The sequence below is a fragment of the Ascaphus truei genome, unplaced genomic scaffold (assembly GCF_040206685.1).
Source record: "Ascaphus truei isolate aAscTru1 unplaced genomic scaffold, aAscTru1.hap1 HAP1_SCAFFOLD_806, whole genome shotgun sequence".
Taxonomy (NCBI): domain Eukaryota; kingdom Metazoa; phylum Chordata; class Amphibia; order Anura; family Ascaphidae; genus Ascaphus; species Ascaphus truei.
The window spans coordinates 100,749-113,830 of NW_027457141.1; the positions used below are offsets into that span (position 1 = coordinate 100,749).

The 13,082-nt window shown below is 46.7% G+C and overlaps 1 protein-coding gene across 1 annotated transcript in view; it reads left to right on the top strand.

The window, feature by feature from the left end:
* Window positions 1-6,148, top strand: part of LOC142486291 (uncharacterized) — a gene marked incomplete at its 3' end in the record, with an annotated part of 39,736 nt that extends 33,588 nt beyond the window's left edge. The window contains exon 9 of the mRNA XM_075584917.1: window positions 6,061-6,148. Coding sequence (XP_075441032.1) covers window positions 6,061-6,148 — 88 coding nt within the window. The remainder of the gene's footprint in view (window positions 1-6,060) is intronic.
* Window positions 6,149-13,082: the final 6,934 nt, after the last annotated feature.

Below are 13,082 nucleotides of genomic sequence, written 5' to 3' on the forward strand. Positions count from 1 at the left end.
ATCCTTTGTTCCAAAAATACGCTTTAGTTGAATTTTAGCCATTTGAGCTTTTTGGAGTAGAACGGTCCGTGAATGCCAGTGCCTGTTACTAGTCTCTTTGCCTCAGCTTGCAGAGCTGGGATCTTTTTTCACTTTGTAGGCTATCGTTCTGTGCAAATTAGTGCATTAGAAAGTTCTGCTGGATCCCACTTCAGAGCTGACTGCAAATTGCTCTGAAGTAGTTTTATAGCAACTTGTAATTGTGTGTGTCTGCGACACTTTCTCTCAATCTTCTCACTTGGGCACCTTAGCTAGGCTATTGGCTGGTTATATCCATCACACATTCATATTTAATATAATTGCACACATGCTTGGTAATTAATTTGTTATTCCTAACATTTGAGTTGTCCTGAGAAGATTGTTGAGAAAAACTGATTATAGTGAGTGCAAACTTTTTTTGAAGTGAAACTTCCTTAGTGGCACCTCATTCGTGATGGGGCAAAAAAGAATTGTGGAGACAGAAATGAAACGGATGTGACGTCAGTGCTGGCAGTTGAGGCCGGGCTGTGTTCTGGCTCAGCCCGACCCCAACACTGACATCACACCCGCTCCACAAATCAGATCGCCGCCGGCGCCGCTCCTAATCGCTCCCCCCCCTAAGCCCCCTCCCCCCCCCAGCCCCACCCCCCCCACACATCGTGACAAATGCGGCGCTCCTAACGGCCGCTGCCATGCCGCGCATGCGCAGTTGTGACGGCGCCGCTGATTCCCCGCCCGTTCCCCGCCCATTGATATGCTGCGCATGCCCGGTAGTCATGGCGACGCTCGAGACGCCATGACTCTCCTCACAGGGACACTGAAGCCCACACTGCTCCCCGGGGCTCTATGCAGGCACTGATCTCCTGCGGCCTCTCCTCCCGGTGCATGCCCCGGCCGAGGCATAGAACTGCTCCGGAAACGGGGGGGGAGGAGGGGGGTGATGAGTGCGCTGCGTCCCCCACGTCCCCCACAGCACCATCAGAAGCCTCCGAGTTGGCTCCAGCTGACGATGACGCGCTTCTCCCTCTCCCCCCGCCGACACTGCCTCCATCTCCTCTGTGCCGCGATCTGGTAGGAATGGGGGGGGGGGGGAATGCTGAAAGGGTCTGGGTGCAGGGAAAGGATAAGGGTGCTGGGGGGAGGACAAGTGTGCTGGGGGGAGGACAAGTGTGCTGGGGAGAGTCAGGAGAAAGGGGGGCAGGACACACACACACACACACATACATACACACTGACACATACACACTGACACATACACACATACTGTACTGACTCACATACACACACACTGACTCACATACACACACACACATACACACTGACTGACACACACACTGACACACACCCCCACACACTCACTGACCCCCTCCCCCACACACTGACTGACCCCACCCACTGACTGACCCCCCCCACACACACTGACTGACCCCCCCCACCCCCCCCACACACTGACTGACCCCCACACCCCCCCCACACACTGACTGACCCACCCACCCACCCCGTCACTGACTGACCCCCCCACCCCCCCCACACACTGACTGACCCACCCACCCCCCCACACACTGACTGACCCCCCCCCACACACTGACTGACCCACCCACCCCCCCCACACACTGACTGACCCACCCACCCCCCCCCACACACTGACTGACCCACCCGCCCCCCCCCCACACACACTGACTGACCCCCCCCCCACACACACTGACTGACCCCCCCCCACACACACACACTGACTGAACCCACCCCCCGACACACACTGACTGACCCACCCCCCCCCACACACTGACTGACCCACCCACACCCCACCCACAGTGACTGACCCACACACTGACTGACCCACCCACCCCCCCCCACACACTGACTGACCCACCCCCCCCACACACTGACTGACCCACCCACCCCCCCACACACTGACTGACCCACCCACCCCCACACACTGACTGACCCACCCACCCCCCCCACACACTGACTGACCCCCCCCCCCACACACTGACTGACGCACCCACCCCCCCCACACACTGACTGACCCACCCACCCCCCCCCCCACACACTGACTGACCCACCCACCCCCCCACACACTGACTGACCCACCCACCCCCCCACACACTGACTGACCCCCCCACCCCCCCCCCCACACTGACTGACCCACCAACCCCCCCCCCACACTGACTGACCCACCCACCCCCCCCACACACTGACTGACCCACCCACCCCCCCACACACTGACTCACCCACCCCCCGACACACTGACTGACCCACCCACCCCCCCACACACTGACTGACCCACCCACCCCCCCACACACTGACTGACCCACCCACCCCCCCCACACACTGACTGAACCCCCCACACACTGACTGACCCACCCACCCCCCCCCACACACTGACTGAGCCACCCACCCCCCCCCCACACACTGACTGACCCACCCACCCCCCCACACACTGACTGACCCACCCACCCCCCCACACACTGACTGACCCACCCACACCTCCCCGCACACTGACTGACTGACCCACCCACACCTCCCCGCACACTGACTGACTGACCCACCCACACCTCCCCGCACACTGTCTGTCTGACTGACCCACCCACACACACCTCCACGCACAATGACTGACTGACCCACCCACCCACACTTCCCCGCACACTGACTGACTGACCCACCCACCCACACTTCCCCGCACACTGACTGACTGACCCACCCACACCTCCCCGCACACTGACTGACTGACGCACCCACACCTCCCCGCACACTGACTGACTGACCCACCCACACCTCCCCGCACACTGACTGACTGACCCACCCACACCTCCCCGCACACTGACTGACTGACCCACCCACACCTCCCCGCACACTGACTGACTGACCCACCCACACCTCCCCGCACACTGACTGACTGACCCACCCACACCTCCCCACACACTGACTGACTGACCCACCCACACCTCCCCGCACACTGACTGACTGACCCACCCACCCCCCCCCCACACACTGACTGACCCACCCACCCCCCACACACTGACTGACCCACCTACCCCCCCCACACACTGACTGACCCACCCACCCCCCCCCACACACTGACTGACCCACCCACCCCCCCCCACACTGACTGACCCACCCACCCCCCCACACACTGACTGAACACACACTGACTGACCCACCCACCCCCCTACACACTGACTCACCCACCCCCCCACACACTGACTGACCCACCCACCCCCCCCACACACTGACTGACCCACCCACCCCCCCACACACTGACTGACCCACCCACCCCCGCCCCCCACACACTGACTGAACCCCCCACACACTGACTGACCCACCCACCCCCCCCCACACACTGACTGACCCACCCACCCCCCCCCCACACACTGACTGACACACTGACTGACCCACCCACCCCCCCACACACTGACTGACCCACCCACACCTCCCCGCACACTGACTGACTGACTGACCCACACCTCCCCGCACACTGACTGACTGACTGACCCACCCACACCTCCCCGCACACTCACTGACTGACCCACCCACACCTCCCCGCACACTGTCTGTCTGACTGACCCACCCACACACACCTCCACGCACAATGACTGACTGACCCACCCACCCACACTTCCCCGCACACTGACTGACTGACCCACCCACCCACACTTCCCCGCACACTGACTGACTGACCCACCCACACCTCCCCGCACACTGACTGACTGACCCACCCACACCTCCCCGCACACTGACTGACTGACCCACCCACACCTCCCCGCACACTGACTGACTGACCCACCCACACCTCCCCGCACACTGACTGACTGACCCACCCACACCTCCCCGCACACTGACTGACTGACCCACCCACACCTCCCCGCACACTCACTGACTGACCCACCCACACCTCCCCGCACACTGTCTGTCTGACTGACCCACCCACACACACCTCCACGCACAATGACTGACTGACCCACCCACCCACACTTCCCCGCACACTGACTGACTGACCCACCCACCCACACTTCCCCGCACACTGACTGACTGACCCACCCACACCTCCCCGCACACTGACTGACTGACCCACCCACACCTCCCCGCACACTGACTGACTGACCCACCCACACCTCCCCGCACACTGACTGACTGACCCACCCACACCTCCCCGCACACTGACTGACTGACCCACCCACACCTCCCCGCACACTGACTGACTGACCCACCCACACCTCCCCGCACACTGACTGACTGACCCACCCACACCTCCCCGCACACTCACTGACTGACCCACCCACACCTCCCCGCACACTGTCTGTCTGACTGACCCACCCACACACACCTCCACGCACAATGACTGACTGACCCACCCACCCACACTTCCCCGCACACTGACTGACTGACCCACCCACCCACACTTCCCCGCACACTGACTGACTGACCCACCCACACCTCCCCGCACACTGACTGACTGACCCACCCACACCTCCCCGCACACTGACTGACTGACCCACCCACACCTCCCCGCACACTGACTGACTGACCCACCCACACCTCCCCGCACACTGACTGACTGACCCACCCACACCTCCCCGCACACTGACTGACTGACCCACCCACACCTCCCCGCACACTGACTGACTGACCCACCCACACCTCCCCGCACACTGACTGACTGACCCACCCACACCTCCCCGCACACTGACTGACTGACCCACCCCTCCCCGCACACTGACTGACTCACCCACACCTCCCCACACACTGACTGACTGACCCACCCCTCCCCGCACACTGACTGACTCACCCACCCCTCCCCGCACACTGACTGACTCACCCACACCCCCCCGCACACTCTGACCCACCCAAACACTGACTGACACACACACTGACTTACACATACACACTGACTGACACACATACACACACACTGACTGACACACACACACACACTGACTGACACACACACTGACTGACTGACTGACATACACACACACACACTGACTGACTGACTGACTGACTGACACACACACTGACACACATACACACAAGGAATTCACACTTAGTGCAAATAGCTAATACATGGGATGTGTGCCGAGCACGCGCATTCTAAGTCAAATTTATTTGCGTTTTGTAACTGAAATTGTATTTTGATTTTTAATTAAAACATCACCAACACAAATACAATTTCTGTGACAAAAGTCAAAGAAGTTTCACTTACTATGCGCGTGCTCAGCACACACAGCTTTTTTTTTTTTTTTTAATGTTGCAGTGGTCTCAATTTTGTACTTTAAACTGTGAAGGGCTAACAAAGTTGAAGAGACAATGTTATATTGCTTAATCCTTATTGCATCGCCAGTTTACATTCTTAAGTCGGACGGCACGTGCTCCTAGAAAGTATGCCAAATTTCCTGTTCTTTTGGTGACCGGTTTAAATTCAAATAATGTTTATTAGCAATGTTTAGTAGTTAAGGTAAGAAATAATAAGTCTGTGCTTTGCATAATATAGAACTATTTGATTTGCAGAATGAATATCCTGCTCTTTCAAATCGTACATTATCTCTGAGTCCAAGTGCCTCTGGTAAGTTGTTTAGAACACTTAGCAATGTATTTCATTATCAATTTGCAGTGCAAGTTCATTTTACAATAATTTGGTGTACTCTGGGTGACAGAGATTTGGGAACAGGTACAGAGAAAAACAATCTTACCTAATTGATTGTCAAATCTGTAGTTAACCTGTTGAGAAGCAGACTTCACACACGTTTTGAATTATTTTTGAGTATGGAACGAGTAGATATACTGACATATTTATGGTATGATGACCAAGAGAGAACATCGATATAGGAAGGTGCAGTGCAGCAGGTTTTCTGTTATAGGTATTATTTTGTTACTCATCACAGCACAGTTTTCTCTTGCCAACTTACCTATGATATTATCTCACTTCAAATGTGTATTGACTGTCTAATTCCAATGAAAACAACATGTTTACAACAGAAGTAAATTACGACAGCCTGTCATTCCTATGACCAAATCTCGGTATATGAATTTTCATTCTGCTTCAAGGTTCTTTGGCTCAGAGGGGATACAGCTGGAGCCCAAGAGGTCCCAATACTTGGAGCTCACCTAGAAGAGTACAAAGGACCAACACCAGGTATGGTGAAATGACGGTAACTTCTAAAAAATGGAACAAAGGATTTAGTAACATAAGCTTTCTTCAGTACTCCTTAGTTTAATTTGAAACCTGATTTAGCTGTTGAGCAGCCAGTAAAAATCCATGTGTTTTTTCATTTCTTAACTATTTGTTTGAAAGCATAAATGTGCATTGTTTCTGTTTTTTGTTTTTAAAGGCACAATGTTTAGTATCAAATCCTGGTTTGGCTGTTGTTATTACCATCACAGTTTGGTTAATATATGGAGTCGTGATAAATGTTCCTGTAAAACATGTCACGAGAGCTGAATGTCAGATGTAAAAGAAGTACAGTACAAGCATAAATGCAACTGTACACATTATATTATCTCTCACCACATTTAACATGCATTCCAATTAGGGAGTGTTTACCGCATTCTCGTCCCTGAGCACTTCACTAATCTGCGGGTAGAGAATTTCTCCTATGGAAAAAGAGTACAATAGAAAGAAAGCCATGTTGATAAATGTCACGTAGATGCTTGAGTGTATGAAAGGGATCAACCACAAAACGGGTCTCTAAATACCTTTACAAGTCTGTAGGGGAGTGTCTTGATTGTTTATCACTTTCCCTTGACCGGGGACACATTTATGACCTGAAATCGAGGACTTTCATTTATTTCGACTTTAATCAGAGTATAAAAGACTCCATAAGTCTCTCCAAGTACTTAACCAGCACCATCATATTCCAGATAACCCCTCAGATATATACATATTAAATGTAATTTGTGGGTGAAATTAATGTATCTGCAACTGGTTACATGTAAAAATGTGTAGAATATCATTATAACAACCACGTACATTGGTTTGTACACCAACACATACTGTACAAAACATTTAATTCTTGCTAGCCTGTAGTTGTAAAGACATACCAACCCCATGGTAACTCCATTTAAATCTGGTTTTAATGGATCCTTTGGAGAGAACGTCCTTAGAATTGCAAATCTGAGTACACGCGATCCGTCTTGGTCGCCCCAGCTGTCATTTTCATATAAAGAATTAGAGAGCCAGCATTCCCTTATATATTTTAGTACATGGGCCTGCACTTGGAACCTAAGCTTTTGACACAGACGCAAGGCAGAACTTAACCAGGGTATTAACCTTACTAAATGTGTTCATCATACCGCACACAAAAGCAATATTTACTATATTGTGACTATATAAATTCAATTGAATAATAATTAAATGTTGAATCATAATTATTACTCCAGTAACTATATGGGGCAGACTTTGTAGCAGGCTTTCCAGAAATAACGAGACCACACACCAGGCAACCTGAATTCCAAGATGTATTGCAGGTAAGTGGTACAAACACCCAACGTTTTGGTCCTACAAACTGGACCGAAACGTCGGGTGTTTGTGCCACTTACCTGCAATACATCTTGGAATTCAGGTTGCCTGATGTGCGGTCTCGTTCTTTCTAGAAAGCCTGCTACAAAGTCTGCCCGGTGAGGATACTTTTGTCTATCTGCTTATTATGGGACAAGCACCTACAATCACTTTTATACACGAGAATGCCATCTGTTCATATATATATATTTATATATAATATATATATATATATATATATATATATATATGTATATATATAGTCAATCGGTGCTAGAGGTATCATATGGTTCTCTTGGTGGCTCTAACAGGTTGTGGTGGTCCCTACTGACATGTCCTAGCACTGTGCTTGAGCTCAGAGGGATCGCGAGACTGAGATCCGTGTTCTGCATTCAGTTTCCATCCCCCCTACATTGAAGTGGCAGTTGTGAAGTGGGGGAAAAGTAGCCAGGGCGTGGCAGGTTCTCTTGCACTCTCCTAGGGGCTGAGGCCTATTGTTCATCAGGATTTTTACTGTTTCCCTTATATGCAGCCCAGAAGACTCCCATTCATACACAAATACTACAGTATTACTACCAACTCTGACTCCAGTTAGGCATGTGGTGTATTTCTGTCTCTGTGCCGCACAGATTGTATTTACAGTAACTAATTTCACGTACATTTTGCTGAAGATGGCATCTCACCAGAGCTTGTAGTAAATAATACATTTGTAAAGCGTGGCGAATATTTGGAAATGTCACTAATTATTTGTTTGTGGCGGAAGTCCCAAATTGACCAGTTTTGCTCATTTGTGTAACATTTTTATCTCCAGTCGCGACATTAAAATAGAATACGTAGAACCTGCCAATGTATAAACTGTTGAAACTTCTCTTAAGGGTTAACGTGAAAGTTGTGTACATTCTAGTTATGATAAATTAAGTTAACCACATGCTCCATAGATCCTGGTAGATTAGTGAATGCCAGATATGGGGGGGGGGGGGGTGAAGAAGTAACAGCATTAGAGACCCCCTGTATTTGTCTTTTTCATCTCTTTGTATTTGTGAAGAGTTATGGGATATTAAAGATTTCTAATATACTGCTCTTCTTTTTAGCATCTACAGGAAATTGAGCTACAAGTAAGATATTGACTCGGCTGCTGAGAACTGCAAGATCATTTTTGAAATATGTATATTTTTGTACTGATTCATGCTTAAGCAATCCCTTTGCTGGTTGCATTTTATCCTAAGAGTAAATCATTAAAGTCCTTTTAGGTTGCCTACAAATGTAGGCAAATCTAGCATTCCTGGAGCCACGGCAGAAAAAAAACAAACATCCCTAGGCTCCAGGGAAGGTAAAAGCCACGGCTTCCTGTGGGAGAGGGTTCATTCCTTGTATCTGTCCCTAGGCACTATCGATGCCTGCTGCCGGGGAACGCTGTGGTCACAAGCCTGTGGCTTTCCTAGCTTATAGGTAAATTTAGTTTAGCTACACCTGTATTAAGCATCTGCACATTTTACAACGGGAGTCCACAGCTGTACGTCTCCAGTTTCTGCATTGTCCCTTATGTAGGTGAAGGTGGATATTGCTCTCCATCGCCTATCTCCCAGGAGCTATAATACGCACGTGAAAATGTTGTCATAGAACTCAGTTGGTCATGTCATGAGATGCGCCGTAACATCACGGAATCCAACATTTCCATTCTTGACGCGTATTTCGTGTGCCGACTGAGAATAAACCTGTAAACCTTTTGTGTGGATAGGAAGTCTCAGCTATATTACTAACGTGTTAAGTGGATTTGAAATGCAGATTTGGGGAAATCTGAATTCGCCGCATTTTATCCTTTTTTTACTTCCAATTAGCAAGTAAATTCAGTTGAGTTGAAAAGCATGGTTTTAATGTTAGGATACATTTTTAATCGAGGCAATTGTGTAACTGATAACGGGATATTCCTGTAATGTACATGTTTTTTTTTTATTTTAACTGCCACTTAGTGTGTCTAGTTCAACTGTTTCTTAATTGTAAAAACATTTCTATTTAGATCCGTTTTATCCAAATGTAATACTTATTTTAAATATTGTGGCGATTCTTTTCTTTTTTTTAAATTTTTTTATTATTATTTTAAAACACCGATTGCCCAGTTATACAAATACTATGGAAACCTCAACATTTATGCTGAAAGATGTAAATATTTTCAACAGTATGGTTGTGTTCACTAAACCTGTATATGGTTACTTTTATACAGTATTTGTTCAATGTAATGTTTTTGTGAGTTAATATTGTGGAACTGTCATTAAACTTTGTGGTTTACTATATAAAATACTTCGTCTTGTATAGTTATTGTTTTTGTATGTCCAGATTTTGTGAAAATATTCATGTTCTCAAAAAAAAGCAAGAAAGTTATATTTCCTGAAATTGAAGTTTACTGCACGATCCTAACACACTACACCTGTATAGCAAGTCCTCTACTATACGTTCTCACCATATATAAGGCCAGCATTTAGCAACAAGTCACGTTCATTCAACACTGAATGATGCATAAAATATACCTGGCTGTTAGAGGGCATACTTTTTACAATAACTTGTTCTCCTTGAATTATTCTAAGGATTTTGTATTGGGTGCAAGAATGTAAACTGGTTTGGCATTCCCTTCCGTAGGTGTAAAATGTATTACTTTGCCTCATAATGTATTGTTTTTTTAATCTGTAGCCTGCCTTTACATGCACAATCCTAGTTTACCAAAACATATATACAGCTCAACCCCATTATAAGGCGATCCGTTACAACGCGAATCTGCTTATACCGCGATGCAAGCGTGGCTCCCACTTTTCTTATTTATGAATACTTAACACGATTATTGATATCTTAAATACTTTCTTGTACAATGCATACAATTATACATTATTTCTAACGCGATCTGCTTATAGCGCGATGTGATTCTTTGGACCCCAAGAAAAGCGTTATAAGGGGGTTGAGCGGTATAATGAAAATGTAGCAATGAAATGGTCTTTGTTTAAACAAATGTAATCAGACTTTAAAACATGTCTGCTTTAACTTCTTTTAAGTAAAATTTTATTTTCATCAAGGACCTCTTAATGAGGGGGTGGGAGTCTTCTCAATTACGCATTCAATCTTTAATTGCCAAGACCTTGATTTTTCTTGGACCTCTAACCATAACATTGAAGAAGGTGTAATGAAGGGAGCTTTGCTTGTGCTTATTCATTAAGGCTTGATAAAGATTACTTTGGTACAGTAACTGAAATGTCAAATATTAATGTTTTGAGTGCCTGTTTCTGGTTTTCATATTCTTTTCATAGGCAGAGATACTAGGGTTTAGTTAATCTTGAAATTCCTTTCAGATTTAGCAGGTCAATCAATGTCAGACTGTTCTTGGAACAACCAGTGCTGTGTCGTCATGGTTTTAGTACAGCAGTGTTATTTTGTTGATATGTGAACCTTCAGTTGCTTAGGTACTTGCAAAGAATATTACTATATAAGTGGTAACACAACCATTATTGTACATAGCATCCCCTGGGGTTACAGATGGGACAATGGGGGTTATTAATTCATCTGTAATGGCACCATCGAGTGGAAATTGCCATTGACATCCATGGGAGTTTGTGTGCCATAGTGCCTCTATCGGCTCCATCTCAATTGAATGAATAACACCCAATATGTATTTTGTACACTCCCTAAGCAAAATAAGTGGTTTGACGTAAACTTAATTAGAGAATAAACAAATATATACAGTATAGATATAGGCAGCAACGTTAAAAATTCTAGGGAAATTACCTCTGCGCTGGGCTGTGATCGTGCTTGGCCGCACTTGAGCCGCGGTCCACCACGTGATGCACGGGGAACTTGTATCGCGCCTCATCTGTATATAGATCTAGGTCATACACTTTTCATTGATCACATCATGGGTGAAGGGGATCAGGATAAATATCTAGCTCTGGGTCTTTTCAATATTTGACATTCTTCTGAAGTTTTCCAACTCTTGACAAATATACACAATGTTGGTCAGAGATACGAAGTTTAACTTGGGTGGATATTCTCTTTGTTTTTTATTATAACGGATGCAGTTCTTTAATGCGTGCTAATATATGTTCCAAATCTACCCGTAATCTTTCAGGAACCCTATACATTGCAACGTACAGATTCCTTTTTATCTACTTCTAAAACTTGTCACAATTTTTGTATAATCTTGTAACTTTGACCCAGTTAATCGAAAAATCATAAACTCCCTCGACAAAATAATTAAATCAATGCTTCTCATTGATTGTAGGTGGACTGCAAATATTATAAATTTTACTTCAAGTAGCTGTATACCACAGTGCATTTATTTTCTATCACCACTGAAGATCTAATGATTAGATTAGTTTATGCTATATTTACGGGTATTATATATACACCGATTTTTATTGCTAGTGTTTATTTTTATATTTATCACTAATGTATCCACCTTTAATATTTATACTGGTTTGTTTTTGTTAGTTTTGTATAGCACACAGTGCATTTTATGCGATTTTAGTATTGATTATATCATTTTTCTAACAATAATATCATACTATTAGCCGTTTTCGATTGTGTGTTGAATCAGCAGAGCTGATTCCAGTCTTCTTTGAGCTTTTTTCGCCGTGTTTACGTGGACTTTGCCCTATAAAACTGGCTATGACACATCAACCAATCAACTCCTGAGGAAGTCACGCAACGTGACGAAACGCGTAGAGACGCGGTGACGTCATCTCAGGCGGGCGTGTGGGAGGAGGTACTGTGTTCTCGTTACCTTTCAGCTGCTCTGCCTGTATTTCCAACGGTGCATTACAGAAGGAAGCTCTTTTGAGCACTTGAAACGCTGCAGGGCTCGTGGCAGGAGTCAGATGCAGCTACACCAGATGCACAGTATCACTATGCCCCCCACCCCCCCCCCCCTGCTCCTGTAGATGACGCCCCATACAGTTTCTCTCCAATGTACATGTTATTTTAACCTTTTGTAAGTGTATCTCCTAAGGACACTCTCCTTAATAAATTTACCCATTTTTGTACACAGTTACGCGCTATGAAGCGTGTGCTTTTTTTTGTGTTATGTATTAAAATATATTGAGAATTAAAAAAAATATATATATATATTATATACATATAACCCCTCTTTATTTTACCTCAGATTATATGGCCTATCACTGAGGTGGGAGCCTGAGTCCTATGGGTTATTGTTTAATTCTTATAGTGTGAGCTACATGTTGTGTGAGACTGTAGTGACAAGATACAACACAGTGGTAATGAATTATAACAATTTTTATATTCTCATAGCTATAATTTGTGGCGTTGCATATCTCATATGAATTAGTACGGTGACTTAATCTCAGAATCACTCCATACACATATTTAAGCAAACTATACCAACAGTGCGAACGCTGTGCAAACAAATAATAACTTTTATCTCTGTCTGGCCTCCCAATCATGGGGTACTGGCCTGTAGATCCTGGTGCGCTAGCACAATCGTTGCAGCTCATAAACTGTGTGTGTGTTGCAGGCCTGGTGCTTCATAAAGATCAAACTGATGGCAATATAACTGCAGTTTAAATCCTTTGTGGGT